The sequence below is a fragment of the Pleurodeles waltl genome, chromosome 10 (genome assembly GCF_031143425.1).
Source record: "Pleurodeles waltl isolate 20211129_DDA chromosome 10, aPleWal1.hap1.20221129, whole genome shotgun sequence".
Taxonomy (NCBI): Eukaryota; Metazoa; Chordata; class Amphibia; order Caudata; family Salamandridae; genus Pleurodeles; species Pleurodeles waltl.
The window spans coordinates 986,591,925-986,608,870 of NC_090449.1; the positions used below are offsets into that span (position 1 = coordinate 986,591,925).

A 16,946-nucleotide genomic window follows, 5' to 3' on the forward strand; every position below is an offset into this window, starting at 1 on the left:
TCTTTGCAGAATTATACTTATTCTGTCAAGTATATTTTCCCTCTTTGTCACATGAAGTGGGTTATGGACCTGGTGGTGAAAATTAGCAAATGGCCTCAAATGATAAAAGGGTAGATATGCATTTTTTATGCTTCCAGTGTTGTCGGTGAGTACACCAATCTATGCTCACGGAATACTTCATAGCAAATATGGGTAAGATCTAGACAATTATTGTTAGCTTTTCATGCCTGCAGATAGGTGAGGTAATCAGTAATGAATCCTGCATACCACAACAATAGAAACAGAACAACACTGACTCACTTTCTGACTTAAGCAGTTGATGGTATGAGTTTTGCGTTGTGAGGCTTCTGTGGATGTCAATGAATGTTACAAGTATGTGTTCCTGAACTGTAAATGCCATTTGTCATTGGAGATGCATTGTGTTCTAGGGATGTGAAGTAGATTTGTGTTGGTGTAGAGATGGTAGCAATCTAGGTCATATTGTTTTATATAACTGGTGAGGAATGTATTAGCTTTCCTCTCTGGCTGAATTTATAGAACAGGAAGAGAAAAGTCAAGATCACTAGGGCATTCCGAGGGAGGCCATATCAATATATTCTACTCAGGAGATGGAGGAAGTTCCAACTCAAACTATTTTCTCAAAATGTATTACATTTTTTCACACACTTCGGAGCTCTAAGAATTACCTCGCCTCATTATAGAGCAAAGGAAAAACGGATGGTCAAACTGTTTGTTTCGCAAGGTCTGTTGCTGTGATTTGGAATCCCCTTCCCAAAGTCTTAACAGACAAGGTTGATCACATCTTCAAAAAAACAGAAAAAGACCTACCTACTTCAACAGATATCAAATGTAAATGTTAGAAATGTAGCCGTATTTACTCTCTCCTAATCCATCATAACGATAGATTCCTCTATCTTGCTTGGGCTTGTGCTCTGTACGGATTTTGATTGGCATGGATCACACATTTTTATTAAACTTATTTAATTCTTTTTATGCTTTTCAGGAATTCTAGGAATGCCAGAACTGTAGATGTTTTCCCATGAATACCTTTTGCGAAGGAGAAACCTACCAGCAACCCTTTAAAAAAGGTTTGAAGGTGTGAGCTGCACAGTTTCTGGTGGAATTTATAACTGACACCATATTAATGTTTTTTTTAGTGGGCAGTGTTAAAGAGATAATGTCATTTTTTGCCTAGGTCAGATGCAATACAACATTTCTTCCTAGCACGGATCCCATTTCACGTCATGGGATACTTAGCGATGCCCTCGAAGGGTCAAATCTGATCTGCTTCTCTCTTTCGGGTGCCTTGGGTGCACAAGTTATAGGGTAGGCTTATAGCTGAAACTGACACTCCTCCAAACTTTGAAAGAGACCAGTGGGTCTTGTGGACCATCCTATGTCTATACAGAAAAAGTTCGGGATGATCATGGAGGGATCTTGCAGAGGAGGGCCAGGTGGACAGGATAAAGGGCACAAGGCAGAGGGATTGCTCAATGGGTCCATCTGGAGGGACATCTACCAACAAACTACCAGAGCCCTCTATAAGTATCTCTTTGCTTCCAAGTGCACTCTCTTTTGAGGTGGGATGGCCTAATATTTTGTAATTTGTCATCATGCTATGCAGTGATCAACAGATCGCATTTTCAAACTCTTTGGACATCTTAGGTATATACATTCAGCTTGGTGAACTGAGCTCCACTGTATTAGATGATATTGGGGCCTGTTCGTTTTTTGTCACAGAACCAATCAATCAATCCATCATTGCATTTGTAAAGCGCAGCACTATCACCCCTAAGAGTATCTGGGCCCTGAAGGTGCTGTGTCTTTGTTGAAAAGCCATGTCTTGAGTCTCCTTCTGAAATCCGCCAGGAAGGGAGCTGTTCAGGGGTGGAGGAGCCAGCTGTTCCATGACATGGCTGCTATGTAGGAGAAGGAGCAGCCTCTGCAGCAGCTGTGATGGATGTGTGTGGGGGGGTGTGACGTATAGTGAGGAGGAGCAGAGTTGTCTTGCTGGGATGTAGAAAGCTCAGCCAATGGCTGATGTAGGATGATTGCGGAGAGCCTTTTATGCAAGTGTGAAGATTCTGAATTTGCATCTCTTTTGGTCGGAGAGCCAGTGGAGGTTCCTGAGGTGTGGGGTGATCCTTGAGCCTTGGGGAGGTTGAGGATGAGTATGGCTGCGGTGTTCTGTAGAGTCTGGAGTCTTAAGTAGCTGGGAGGACACTCCGCTATAGAGAGCGTTGCCATGGTCGAGGCGGCTGGTGACCAGGGCATGCATGACTCACTTTCTGGCGTTGGCAATGATCCATTTGAAGATTCAGCAGAGCATACAGAGGATGTAGAAGCAGGAGGAGGTGACTGAGCTTATGTGTCGATTCATGAATAGCTGGCAGTCGAGGATAATGCCAAGGTTTCGTGCGTGGTCTGATGGGGAGGGCGTTGTCAGGAAAACTATTGCCAGCATTAAGTTCTTCACTCAGCAAAAACGATTCTCCTTTTCCTTGTACTCCCGTTGGTTGCAGTGGTGTCCTCACTCCCGGTGACTCTTGCGGAGGCTGTTCTTAGAACTAGCTTCTTCAGGTTTAACTGCCACTCAAAATGGTGGCCGCAATATCTTGTGAGGTCAGCGCTCTAGTATTTCTACCTTAGTCTTGTGCTGAAGCTTCCCTCAAGATGTGTCTTTTTGAGAGCCCTGCACTTCAACTGTCATCCTGAGGAGAATGAGCTGCGTTCCTGAGGCGCTTCGTTACATAGAGAATTCTACCAGTTTTGAGTAATTAATTCTTTTTCTTGTTACGTGTGTTCACCAGCTACTTTTTCTCTTTTGATGAAGTTTATTTTTTCCTTCTTCCAACAACTGGCTGTTGGCTTTCTGAGGAGAATTCATTTTGGCTTAACAGAACTTCAAGGAACTGCAATAAGGAATCCTTTTGTATGATTTCCAGACTTGCCAATATATATATATGTACAAATATATTCAGGAACTCTTTGCTTTGCAGACTTCTCAGTCTTAAAGACAAACCTCAGAGCTCAGACTAATTCCTAGAGACTGTGATTGAGAAAACTGAACCTTGAGAAGAATTTTTAATTTCCTGTAAAAGAAATTAGTAGTTTGTATATTTGTGAACGTTTGAACTGTTCTCCGGAGAACCTTGGAAACCTTGGACTCCTGGAGAAAAGAAGATAGTTAACATTGTTCTCTTAGAGAGATGCTAGTCTCTCAAAAGATCCAGGTTAGGAGAACGATAGAATTGGGTGAATGTGAATCGCTGAACAGTTGAATGCGCAGTAGGAATGTACTTATCTATGCTCTTATTACCCAACTGCAGGTCCTTCCTTAAAAAAAAATCCCAATAAGAAGAAAGGTGCAGGTTTTCAGAGAGACACATTCCCACTTGAATATCCTATCTTCAAGTGGGAAACACAGGCTGGAACTGGATCTGGAGGTGGTCTCTCTTTCTATTCCCATTCCCCTTTCAGATAATCAGTTAAAGTCTGAGCACGCATCTGTTGGAGGGAGTTGGGTAAGACATCTGCTCCTGTGGAAGTTTGATTTAATGGGTAATCTACTGACAGAGTGAAGTGCCTAAAATACTTATTTCCACCCAAGTAGAGTGGCTGAAGGTTTAGATTGTAATGCCTTGGCGGCACTTATGGACGAAATGCAAAAACAGTTAACCCTTACCATAGATGAAAACAAAAACTTGAGAGAGGAAATAAAAACATTAAATGTTGAGACCCAACAGTTAGAAGAAGACTTTATTCGGTATGAAATAATTCAACCATCAAAACAAATAAACAACAATACATAAGCCGAAATAACAGTAAAACAATATATGAAAAATATCCATCAAATTAAAACAGATAAAACCTCATTATTAAAACAAATTTAAAAAAATTATTTAACAAACTCTACATTGCTGCGCCAAGTAATAGCTCCCCTCAGGAACGATCCCAGCTCCCTCCACACCAATGCATCTGAAGCCATATGCAGCCACATAAAAGCAGGGCGATATTGCACAAAACCCTTGGGCCTCAACAAAGGTAATAAAAAACGAGTTCTAAAAGGTGCATAAAAAACACAAAATAATGTAAAATGGGACAAGGTCTGCAGGGACACCCCGTCACAAGGACAAGGTCTAATAGATTTTTCACCATACTGGCCTAACGGGAAACATAGATAACTTCTAATGATCCCCAAACGAAATCGAGTAATGAGAGACCTTTCCCTCACATCATTTATCTCTAAAAGATAGAGCTCAGGGCCCGCCCCCATCTTTAACATAATAAAATCCCTGACTGAATTTTTCCCTAAGACCTCCCCCTCTCTTTTTGCCCCCTGAATTCTCAAAAAATTATCCTTAACCCAATTTTTATCACGGCTAGTCAGACCCTCAGGAGTATCAAACAAATCAGGCCACCCCAAATCATGGGCCGTCTTTCTTATATACGTTAGCCAGGGAATATTCTTTACATTGTCACAGGCCAAACAATCCCTTAAAATCTCCCTAGTAAAAGTGCCATGTTCATTACTCCAAATAGAGATCCATAACAGGAGGGGAGCCAACTGAATAGTGTCTTGTAAAAACTCAAGATCTAGTTCCAAATGAAGGCAAAAACCAGAAGTGTTTTGGCCAACTCCCAATAGCTGTCTACAGAAACGATTTTCTTCTACAGTAGGGGCTCGAGTATCCATATGCCCCCAGAGTGCTGCACCATACAACAGGACAGGAAGACATTTCCGCCTGTAGATTTCAAGAAAAAGGCTTAATACGTTTACTTCCTACTCTTACAGCAAAATCAAATGTGGCAGCACCTGTTGCATGGAAAAGCGTACCCCTTCTGGCAATACAGGGTTTCCAAGAACCTTTATCGTCAAAAATGACCCCTAAATATGGGAATTCATGAACCATGCTAATAATTTGATCTTCAGTCCTTAGCTCCCCCACCATACTCAAGGGTCTACCACATACCATGAAATGTGATTTCTTATAATTAATCTCTAAGCCCAAAACTGACATGAAGGAGGCATAAGCTCTAACTACTTCACAGAGGCCGTTCATAGTGCGGGCCATACGGACCGCATCATCTGCATACGTCAACACAGGGACATTAATACCATTCACCTTAGGGACATCCCTGCAGTGTTCCATCAGGAAGTCCAACAATCCATTTGTATATAAAAGAAACAGAGTGGGGGCAAAACACACCCCTGGCGAACACCCCTTGTGAGCTTAAAAGCCTCTGAACATTCCCCATTTATCCCCACCCTCACATTTGCAGCCGTTCCTGAGAGGAGATACCGGAGCAACTCTACAATATTAGGATCCAACCCTAACTGATTTAGCCTCTCCCACAGTATAGACCGATTTACCTTGTCAAAGGCACAACTAAGGTCCATAAAGGCAAGGTAGAGGATGCCCTTCCCAATCATCATCAATAGGTCAAGGCACTGTTCCCACGTGCCAAGCCCTTCCCTGAATCCATACTGGTCCCGGCTAAGAATTTCATTTTCTATCCAGGCCTCAATACGCCTTAAGATGATTCATCCCAGAATCTTCGCAGAAGTATCAAGGAGGGAAATGGGGCGATAAGACTTAAGATTATTCTGATCACCCTTTTTGAATACTGGGATAATACAAGCCAACCTCCAGGAGGCAGGAATACCCACAGTAACTGCTGCATTAAGAACATTTAAAAGAATAGGTGCCCATAGCTGAGGACAGGATTTATACAAATCCATGGGGATCGAATCCGGGCCCGGGGCTTTATTACTAGCACTATCCTGGAGTGCATCAATAACCTCCTGGAGTGAAAACCTGATCGCTAGATTAGGAGCCACATCATACTCATTATCCCGGTTATTTCTTAGGGGTATTCCCTCAAAAATTTTGCACAAATATTTTACCCACGCCTCCGGGGCGATATTGCAGCCCGGGTCCTCAGATGTTTCTGTTACAAAAGAACTTCTATTTACCACCTTCCAAAACAAACCAGGATCCTTCAGGACTGTGGCACGCTCCAGCTCATCCCAAGCTTTTTCTTTCTGTTTTATCTTACTCTCCCTCAAAGCACTTTTATACTTAATCCTTGCCTCTTTCACAAGGACCCTGTCTCTGGGATATTTCTTGAGGGCTGTTTTCATGTTTGCCCTAGCATCATAACAGGCCTTATCAAACCACCCACATCTGCGCTTACTGGGGCGGCTACTTGTTGAAAATAAGCAATCTCTAACTGCTATATTTACTACAGTTATTGCATCCATAACTTCCTTAGGGCTAGGAGTCTCAACCAAAAGTATTTCCGTGAACAAATATAGGTTGTCCCCCACCACCCTTTCTACAACTTGTTGGGGATCTACCTGTTTCTAACCAAGTTGCCTGCCCTGATCTCTTATCTTCACTTCAACAGTTCATGGACAAATTAAATAACTTCACTTCTGGGAATACCGCAGGGACTAGTGGGGTTTCAGGTAAAACCTTCCCTACCTCTACCTCAGAAATATCCACAGAAGTCATTCATTCCATCTCTCCTATCATTCCCCTGGCCCCACCTGAACATTTTAGTGGAGATCCTTACAAGGGGCAGATATTTTTAACCCAGTGCTCCTTACACTTCCTTTGTCGTCCTGTTATTTTTACAGAGGATCAGTCAAAAACAGCGTTAATTTTGTCTTATTTGAGTGGAGATGCGGCTTCGTGGTCCATTAGATGATTTGGAAGTCTTTAAAACCGAATTCCTTCAAATCTTTGACCACAGAACAATTTCCCAAGCCACAGATAATGAATTACTAGACTTAAAACAAGGTAATAGGGATTTGATCTCTTATCTGTCCCAATTCAACAAAATAATTGTGGAGACTGGTTGGCCTGAGAGCAAAAGGGATGCGTTTTTTTACCAAGGTTTACAAGAAGAACTAAAAGATGCGGTAGCCCAAATTCCAGATCAACCTACTGATGTGTCAACATTGATTGATCTATTTTTACAGATTGATCAGCGTCTGTTTGAAAGAAAAGCTGAACGCAAGGGAGAATTTCGTCCTATCCCACCATGGTTCGATAGGAATAAAGTGGAAAGTATCAAGACCTCTGAGACACACTCCCCGGAAGAGCCATTGCAAATTGGCAGTGTTAGAGGTCCCCTGTCTAAAGAGGAAAAGGACAAGCGAATATCTAAGAATCTATGTCTCTATTGTGGGTTGTCTGGGCATTTTGTAAGATAATGCCCAAAATACCCTAAACAAGATAATTTAGGAAAAGTGAAAACTCATTCTACCAAGAGAGTAGCCCTCGTTGACTTACAACACCAACCAGCCCCTGAATCCCAATTAGTGGCAAACACCTTGCAGTCTGCTTCCCTTCATCTTACCATCTCTTTTGACCTCATCTTCAGAGAAAGAAAGCTGCAGGAAGTTTCAGTGATGACTGACTCAGGAGCTACGGGAAATTTCTGCAACAACCAGTATGATACAAAAATGAGAGTACATTTTGAAAAACAAAGAATAGCAAGCCTGTTTGTGCGGTGGATGGAACAAACTTGTCTTCAGGTGCTATCACAGATAAAACTGAACCTATAGTTCTGAAAGATCATCTAGAACACCAAGAAAAGATACCTTACAATCTCATAGACGTACTTCAATTTCAGCTGATCTTGGGCTTACCGTGTCTTACAGAACACAACTATCAAATTAATTGGTAAAAGAGGACTGTCCAATTAAATTCAAGTTACTGTCAGATGCATTGTTATGGTCCTCAAGAGATAAGTAGTGTACCATCTCCCGCTCAAGTTTTAGCTACTAATTCCAATGTGGTATGTGATACCTTATGGGCTATGTAAAGCGCCGGCCGCTCTCCAGCACTTTGTGAACGATTTTCTGAGATAGTTTTTAGATCAGTTTGTAGTAGTGTACATTGATGGTATGTTAATCATCTCTCAGACGTTGCGAGACCATGTCGAACACGTGAGAGCAGTTCTAAAGAGATTGTTGGAAAATAACCTATATGTGAAGTTGGAAAAGTGTGCCTTTCATGCGAAGGAAGTAGAATTCTTGAGATTCAACTCGTCGGAAAATGGAGTTTCCATGGATCCTGTTAAAACAATCCTGGATTGGCCTTCTCCTAAAACGGTGAAGGAGGTGCAAAGTTGTATTGGCTTTGCCAATTTCTACTGCCGAAAAGGAGTACCCTTCCATTGGTCAACTGATGCTGAAGTATCTTTTGAGTTCCTCAGAAGAGCCTTTACAACAGCACCAATCTGTCTCCATCCTAACCCTGAGGAGCCATTTTTTGTGGAAGCTGACGCCACCAACCAAGTGATTGGTGGTGTATAGTCTCAGAGGCACAAGGAAATAGGTCAACTTCACCCAGTGGCATTTCAATCCAGTAAATTAACTCCTCCTGAAAGAAATTATCCAATTGCTGACAAAGAGCTATTGGCAGCGAAAGATGACTTTCAGGAATGGTGGCATTATTTATTAGGGGCTCGGCATGTTGTCACTGTGTTCACCGATCATAAAAATCTTCAGTTTTTTAAGTCTGCTAAGACATTAACTCCAAGGCAATTGAGATGATCCTTGTACTTTGCAGATTTTAATTCTACCATTACCTATCGACCTGGTTCTGCCAATGGCATGGCAGATGCATTATCAAGAATGAATAATATACCTGGAACCAGAGAAGCTGAAAAGATTCCAATTATTCCAGCAGACAAGTTTGTTTGTACCTTACAGTTTTCTGAAATAAAAAGGAAGGTTTGAGAATCCATATCTGACCAAGAAATTTCAGATTAGGCCAACAAAAAAGAAGGAAGTAGGGTTTTAGAAAATCTTCCTTTTGTTGAAAATGCTTTATATTTGCCAACTTGTGAGTTGCAAGTACTAGCGCTACAAGCGTGTCATGATGATCCTTTAGCTGGCCATAAAGGAATTTTGAAGACTACCGAATTAGGAGGTATTTCTGGTGGCCTGCCATGATCCCTCAAATAAGACAATACGTTCAAACCTGTGATGAATGTATTCGGCGAAAAGACAACACGATTAGCTCCTGAAGGTGAGCTTCAGCCTCTTCCCATTGCACTGCACCATATCCCTGGCACACCATTACTATGGATTTGATTGTAGATTTACCTTCAAGTCAAGGTTTTGACACAATCATAGTTTTTGTAGACACCTTTTCTAAAATAAGTAATTGCATCCCCCTGAAGAAGGTTCCTATAGCCTCTCAGTTAGCACAGGTATTTTCACAGCACATTGTAAGAGCTCATGGCATTCCGGTGGTTGTAATCTTAGATCGAGGTCCCCAGTTTGTTTCTCAATTCTGGAGGGCCTTTAGGAAACAACTTAGGATAGACTCATGTTATTCTACCAGTTATCATCCTAAAACGGTCGGACAGACAGAAAGAGTTAACCAGGAGACAGAGCAGTACCTACGCTTTTATTTCCTGGACCAAGATAATGATTGGCCAGATTTCATTTGGACAGCAGAATTTGCGTACAACAATGCTATTCATGCCTCCACTGGTTAATCTCCTTTCTATTTGAACTCTGGTAGGCCCCCAAACATTATCTTAGGAAGGACAGGAGGCTCGGTCCCAGCTGCGAATTAATTCAGTAAGAAAATTCAAAAGCCCTACCAATCTGCTAGAGAACACTTGACCAAGGCGAAGGCTACTTACAAGAAACATGCTGACAAAAAGAGGAGAGGCAACCCTGGTTTTTGGGAGGGTGAGAAGGTCTGGCTATACACTCGACATTTTCATATAAGAGAGAACAAAAAATTCCAGCCTAGATATGTAGGACCCTTTAAAATAAAGAAAATTGTAAATCCAATAACAGTCAAACTCGCCTTGCCCCCTCAGATTAAGGTTCATCCAGTATTCCATGTCTCGCTATTAAAAATAAGCCCTCCCAATTTTAGGACAACCACCCCTCCAGATCCTATCCAAGTAGATTCACATTTGCAATAGGAAGTGAAAAGAATGTTAGACTCAAAGTTTAAAAAAGGAACTTTATACTACCTCATTTATTGGAAAGGTTTTGGCTCAGAAGAAAGGTCCTGGGAAGCCTTCCAAAATGTGAATGCTCCAAGTTTGAAAAAGCAATTTCACAACACTTTCCCCAACAAACCTTCTGTGGGAGGGAGTTCTTTGCAGGGGGGTACTGTCAGGAAAACTATTGCCAGCGTTGTTAAGCTCTTCACTCCCCAAAAACGATTCCCCTTTTCCTTGTACCCACTTTGGTTGCAGCGGCATCCTCACTCCCGGTGGCTCTTGCGGAGGCTGTTCTGCTTCTTCAGGTTTAACTGCCACTCAAGATGGTGGCCGCAAATCCTTGTGAGGGCAGCGCTCTAGTGTTTCTACCTTAGTCTCATGCTGAAGCGTCCCTCCAGCTGTTTCTCTCGGGGAGCCCTGCACTTCAACTGTCATCCTGAGGAGAATGAGCTGTGTTCCTGAGGCGCTTCATTTCATAGAGAAGTCTTCCAGTTTTGAGTAATTAGTTATTTTCCTTGTTATGGTATGCACACCAGCTACTTTTTCCCTTTTGAAGAAGCTGAATTTTTTCCTTCTTCCAACAACTGGCTATCGGCTTTCTGAGGATAATTTGTTTTGGCTTAACAGAACTTCAAGCAACTGCAGTAATTAATCCTTTTGTATGATTTCCAGACTTGCCAATATATATATGTATATATATATTCAAGAACTCTTCGCTTTGCAGACTTGTCAGTCTTAGAGATAAACCTCAGTGCTAGGACTAATTCCTAGAGACTGTGATTGAGAAAACTGAACCTTGAGAAGGAGTTTTCGTTTCCTGTAAAACACATTAGTAGTTTGTATATTTGTGAACTTTTTAACTTTTTTCCAGAGAACCTTGGAAACCTCAGACTCCTGGAGAAAAGAAGATATTAAGTTAACATTGTTCTCTCAAGTCTCTCAAAAGATCAAGGTTAGGAGAACGATAGAATTGGGTGAATGTGATTGGCTGAACAGTTGAATGCGCAGAAGGAATTTACCTATCTATGCTCTTATCACCCGACTGCAGGTCCTTCCTTCAAAGAAAATCCAATAAGAAAGGTGCAGGTTTTCAGAGACATACACTGAATAGACTATCTTCAAGTGGGAAACACAGGCGGGAAACAAATCAGGAGGCGGTCACTCTTTTTCTATTCCCATTCCTCTTTCCACCTAGCAGATGCAGGGTTCAGATAATCAGTTAAAGTCTGAGCACGCATCTGTTGGAGGGAGTTGGGTAAAAGGCATCTGCTCCTGAGGAAGTTTGATTTAATGGGTAATCTTCTAACAGAGTTGGTCCGAGTTCTACTGGTCACCAGCTGTGGTTACATACAGAGGTGTTCTTCCCAAAGATCAGAATTTCTTTTTTGTCGGTGTTTAGTTTGAGGCAGCTGTTTTTCATCCATGTTGCTACGTTGGTCATGGCGTTGCAGAAGTTGGCTTTGACATTGTAGTGGTCTTAAGGGAGTGAGAGGATTAGTTGATTGTCATTGGCGTTGGAGACTATATTGAGTCTATATGATCTGAAGATGTCTATGGGGGGGTCATGTAGATGTTGAACAGGATTGGGCTAACAGCAGAGCTTTGGGGTACTCCGCAGGTGATGTTCTTGGGTGTAGCATTGAAGGGAGGAAGACAGATGCTCTGCATGCTGCCTGAGAAGAAAGAGGTGACACACTTAAGGGCGTTTTGTTGAATGCATAGGTTGTGGACTCTGTTGAGACGAGTCTGGTTGGAGACTGCATCAAATGCTCCTGGGTGGTTCAAAAGGATTAGAGCAGCCGACTGTTTTCGGTCGAGGAGGGACCTGATGTAATTTGTGGTGGCAATCAGTGCAGTTTCTGTGCTATGGTTGGCCCCGAATCATGATTGTGAGGTGTCGAGAAGATGGTTTTGCTCAAAGGTCGTCGGTGAGCTGTTAGTTGAAGGGTTTGTCAGCACTTTGGCAGGGAAGGGGAGCAGGGAGATCAGTCTGTATTTTCTGAGGTTGCTAGTGTTGGTGGAAGGTTTCTTAAGGAGGGGTCTTTCCTCTGTATGCTTCCATTCATCTGGGAAGATTGCCATGGAGATGGAGGTGTTGAGGATGCCGGTTAGTTCTGTGCTGATAGTGTTGGCTCTGAGGTTGAAAAGTCGGTAGAGGCAGGGGTAGGTAGGTGCCCCGAGTGGATGGATGACATGACGCCTGCGGTGATCTGTGTGGTAATAAGTGACCCGGAGGATATCGTATAGCTGGTGTTCTTTGCTTGAGAGATATTGCCTAGGCTGGAGGTGGAGGGTTGGGGGTCGAAATTGTTGTTGAACCAGAAAATCCACTTAAAGCCAGACGGTGACTTAACATACAAAGTGCTGGTCAGTCCTTCTACAGGGCTCCTACAGAGTGATCATGTGCCACCAAGAGCAAGCTAAAGTGGCTTGGTGGCTGATGTTTCGGAGTTAGTGGACTGGGATAATCACTGTTCCTCGTGATCTGAACATGATCTACCCAAACCGCTTCTACGAAAGGACTGGGAGACCTGCTTAGGGGTGGTGAAGCCTACTGCTGCCTGTACACCATCCCTCTGGCGTATCCTCACAAGGGACGAAATTGCTGGGGAAACTGCCTGGCAAGCACTGAAAGGTCCAAGGAATGCACTCTGGCTCAGCTCTCATTTAAGCATTACAGGGCCAAATCTGCCTTCTTGTCAAAAGGTTTAAAAGATAAGGGATACATAAATCTCTTTCAAGCATGGCGACGGGGCACCACACTGATGCTCACTGCAGGAACCAATCAATTGGTAATATCCAGGCCAGATATAATAACGTGTTTGGCCGCATCTCGACCATCGTGAATGTTTTGAGAAAAGGAGGCCCACAAGTCTTAACGGACTGCAGGCATTATCTGCGACCATGTCCCAGCGGGCATGAGTATATCTGACAAGCAGATAATGAGTGAAGTACTTTGCCCAACCTACCTCTAGTTGTGCAGCAGGTCTCAGCCATTTCCTCTGCCATAATGGGCCTGTTGTGTTAAAATCTCATCACAGCCAGCAGAGCGCAGTGCCAAGCACCAGCTCAGGAGAACCACCCTAGTGATCTCTTGGTGCCTAGGAATAGGCACACCACAGAACATACCCATACCTTTGTTGAGGCCTAACAAGGAGAATTCAGTCTGGTAGGTTGGGTCATCCCACACACTGCTCAAACTGGTTTGTGAATTTTATAACTTTAAGGTTGTATTTGTGTTACTAAAAAGCTTTACACACATTTTCTTAGAGGATAGCTTGTCCCTTTGTTACACAGTTTCCTAGGGTAACCCATAATTCCTCTCGGAATTAGATTTTTGTTACACTATATAATGGTGTGGGGATGAGGTCTGCAGCGGATTAGACTTGCCATAAATGTGACATTGACAGTGTGGCACATTGCCCTGCCCCCTCCCGTCATTGCTTTATTGCTTAAAAAGTACGGAAATATGAATCACAAATTCATTTTTTGCTCTACTCTCTCTGGTAATCTGTAATACTGCTTTGAAGAAAAAAGAGCTATGAAATTGCAGCAAGAAAGAATAGTCGCCACATGAAAAGTGTAAAATAAAATACAAAATAACAATGTCTATTTTAGAAGTGCCCACTTGAAACTATGAATGTTCTTTGTATCTTAAAAAAAATTCAAAAAGAAACTACCATTTGTAATTAGTATTCGTTTTATTTTAATTTCGATTGTTGTTCAAAGAATTCCAATACAATTTACATTGTTGGCAAAATAAAGATGATCAAATACTTGTTTTACATATAGTTATCAAATTTATTAAAAATGGCTTTACTGGATGCAAGATTGCTTTTGTGGACACATGTTGTTGGGACGGGTCGCTTTATTCCAATTCCTCTTGTGCCTTGAATCCTCACCAATAATACCACATCATTTGGAGTTGGTTTCTGAATCCATTGGCTGGCCAGCCTGAGAATGAACGATAGGTAACAATTTAGTATTTTCAGAAATTTTATATCACCATGTCCCCCACGTTCTCTCTATGAAAAGCATTTGAGGACTTGATATTTTGTGAATTTAGATCATGAATTTTCACAAAATGAATGCTTAAATAAGGGGGCTACGTGAACGAAAAGGTCTGAAACCTTAGCTAATAGGAAGGATCTTTGAAGAAATGGCTAAATACCTATGTGTGGGTCCAAAATGGAAAGGAGCTTCATAAACAATTTCAAGAGCATCATTTTAGCATCACGTCAATGCAAGGAGTAACACAAACAGTGCCGGGAAATACATGAAAGCTATAATAAGAGGTCACTGAAATAAAAATAAAAAAGTCCATAACAGCAACAAATCAGATAACAAGTAAGCTCTGCCAAAAACCACAATGACGTACAGAACTTCACCATATTACCCTTCCCTAGGTCCAAGGAGAAGAAAACTTAATTGATTAGGCTAGGTACACAACTTTTTTGATAAATTAAAATAGGTGAAGGTTACAGTTAGAAATGCCAGCATCGATTGCAGACCATCTGTGTACTCACACCGAGTGATGAAAATAGATTTAAAGAAAAGAAAGAAGAGGTAAGGCATCTTTAATTGTACCCTTATCGAATGCAAGATATGATGAAAACTAGTAGTCAGTAAGTAAGCATAAATGACTGAGCTATTAATGAATTGGTTTAGTTCAAGATTTTCAGTGAATGAAAGGTAAGGATAGTAGCTTCTATTTGTGACATTGTTGGATCTGGTTGAAGGATCTCGGTTCATATATCTGCCTTGCTTTCAAAAGTAGATAACTATAAATGTAACACTTCTGCCGTGGTTCACTTCAATAGTGAGAAAGAGGCACTTTATTCTTATGGTGGCACAGGCCATGAATTTAGCTCAGACTCTGGGGATGTTCCCAGCCCACTAGCAGTCTATAAATCCAAGTGTCGCCTATCATCAGTATAATGAGGGGAAGCAAGTTGACCATCTAATCATCCTTATCAATGATGTTGGATATGTTTGCATACCCTGAACTCCGTCAGAATAAAAAATAGGGCCTTTAACATCTTATCAGACAGGCATCAAGGCATAGATCGTCGTTTATAGTCTCTTGCAAATTCACTGATTGCAACTTTGTAATCCTTTACTACTACAACTGGCTGGAGCTGTCTGACAACAGTTTGGGGTTAGAGTCTGGGCTGGCGCTGCTGGCATTGGCATGGAAGGGACTTGCATGGCCCGAGTGGAAGTCAGCACTGGTGCTGATACAGGCCTATGAACCCCTCGACCAGCAGCATCAGTTGGCCCCAAGGGAAGGCCTGCAGACTAAGCCCAATTGGAACCACTCATGGTTCCATGGGGCCTGAAAGTGAAGCAAATGGAGACGGAAGCAACAGAAATAGCTGCAGCACTGCTTACAAGTTGAGGGGTCAACGGCGGACCTATGGATTTGGGGTGCACTGGACTATTTTCAGAACTGCATAAGAGCCTAAAATGCTTCTGAGGTGTTCTCTTTAGCCTAATTTTGAGTGTCAGGATTGGTTGAGTCCTGCTTAGCTTTCATACCCTTATGTCATGATTTGGACATTCAGCAGGATTACACTTTGAGCAGGGCTGGCTAAATGAGCAAGACCACAATTGGCCCCGCAACTTGGAGAAGCACTTCTGTGTGAACTGCAATCTCTTCTTGTGGCTGCTGTTCTCTCCCAGATCACCTTCAGGTGCATGAAGGCAGATATATTGAATGAGCCTGAGATGTGACCAGATCCCAAGCATCAGAGGCACACATCACGGAGGCTTGTGATCAAGTTCTGCTTTTCACAATCAAAGCACAGTTTCAATTCCGTGATCTTTGGGGGAGATATCTGCTCTGGCACACCATCTGAGGTAATTTTGGAGTTGTCAGAAAATCAACGAAGTTGGAATTTGATCCGGATTCTCATTGAAGGAAAGAAACTTACTCAGCACACAGACCTGGAGCTTATATAAGGCTTTACCTCACCACTTCCGGGGACCTACAGAGTAACCGCAAAACTATATGGCCCCACCTATTGGCACGCAGGAACACTGCTGTAAAAGTCTCTGGATTCAGTCTAGTACCTGGAGATAGTCTAAAGGTGAGAAATCTAAAGTTATCCATCAGAATTAGAAAATCCCACCTGCCTAGTAAACACTGCTCACCCATTTTAAGAACTATGCCTAACTGGCCCCTTAATTAAGACTTTTAAACTCACCAGATGTTAATGTCAGTTAAGTCTGTTTTCTCATTTGTATCTGTCCTGCCATCTTTATCGCCCGGGACCACTCAGCTACTTTAAACTTTCTCCTCTGGTTTACCCACTTGCAAGTAGAGAAAATGTGGTGACGGCCTTACTAAAAATCTAGCCTCCAACTTATATTGAAGTTTAATTATTGCTCTACAATTTTGCCTCAGTAGGGCAGAAATGTCTGGCCAATTTGCATTCCATCCACTTAGAACATCACAATGTACCTGATGCAGTACAAACCACTTACGACACAGAAATGGGAAAAGATACAGCGCTTGTGTTATTAGAAAGAACCTGTATGTGGGGCGTCCTGCAGAGCTCATTTGACTAGATCTGTGCACAGCCTATGTTACGGTCGACCATTCCATCTTAGCTGACCGTCTGATGGCTGTTGGAATAAAGGGCACTGGACTTGCATAGTTTTCCTCTTTTTTTATCAGGGCATAGTCAGTCACTGACACTTTCCTCTTCAGGTTAAAATCTAACATGCAGAGGTGTGGAGACCCTCTGGTACCTTCAAAGTCTATGATTCTGTTTAATATCTAATTGTGACTTCTGATCATCGTCATTAGATCCCATGACTGTATGTATTATGCAGACCACAGTGAGCTTATTTTTAGATTGGAGCGCTTCACTGAGCAGATTCAGCATAATCTCCAGTCTTGCTCCTGGTCATTGTAAAACGGAGAGCATAAATATGCTGAAGCTGAATTTGAAATC

The 16,946-nt window shown here is 42.3% G+C and overlaps 1 protein-coding gene across 6 annotated transcripts in view; it reads right to left on the bottom strand.

The window, feature by feature from the left end:
• PHF14 (PHD finger protein 14) overlaps positions 1-16,946 on the bottom strand; it is a 791,087-nt gene that overhangs the window by 245,421 nt on the left and 528,720 nt on the right. For 2 of the 6 annotated variants that reach the window (XM_069211837.1, XM_069211835.1), the window contains exon 19: positions 13,670-13,941. The exons of the other annotated variants lie outside the window; for them this stretch is intronic. In XM_069211837.1, the coding sequence (XP_069067938.1) occupies positions 13,903-13,941 (39 nt within the window). In that variant the 3' untranslated portion in view covers positions 13,670-13,902. Of the gene's footprint in view, positions 1-13,669; positions 13,942-16,946 lie in introns of those variants that run through there. 6 annotated transcript variants of the gene reach the window in all.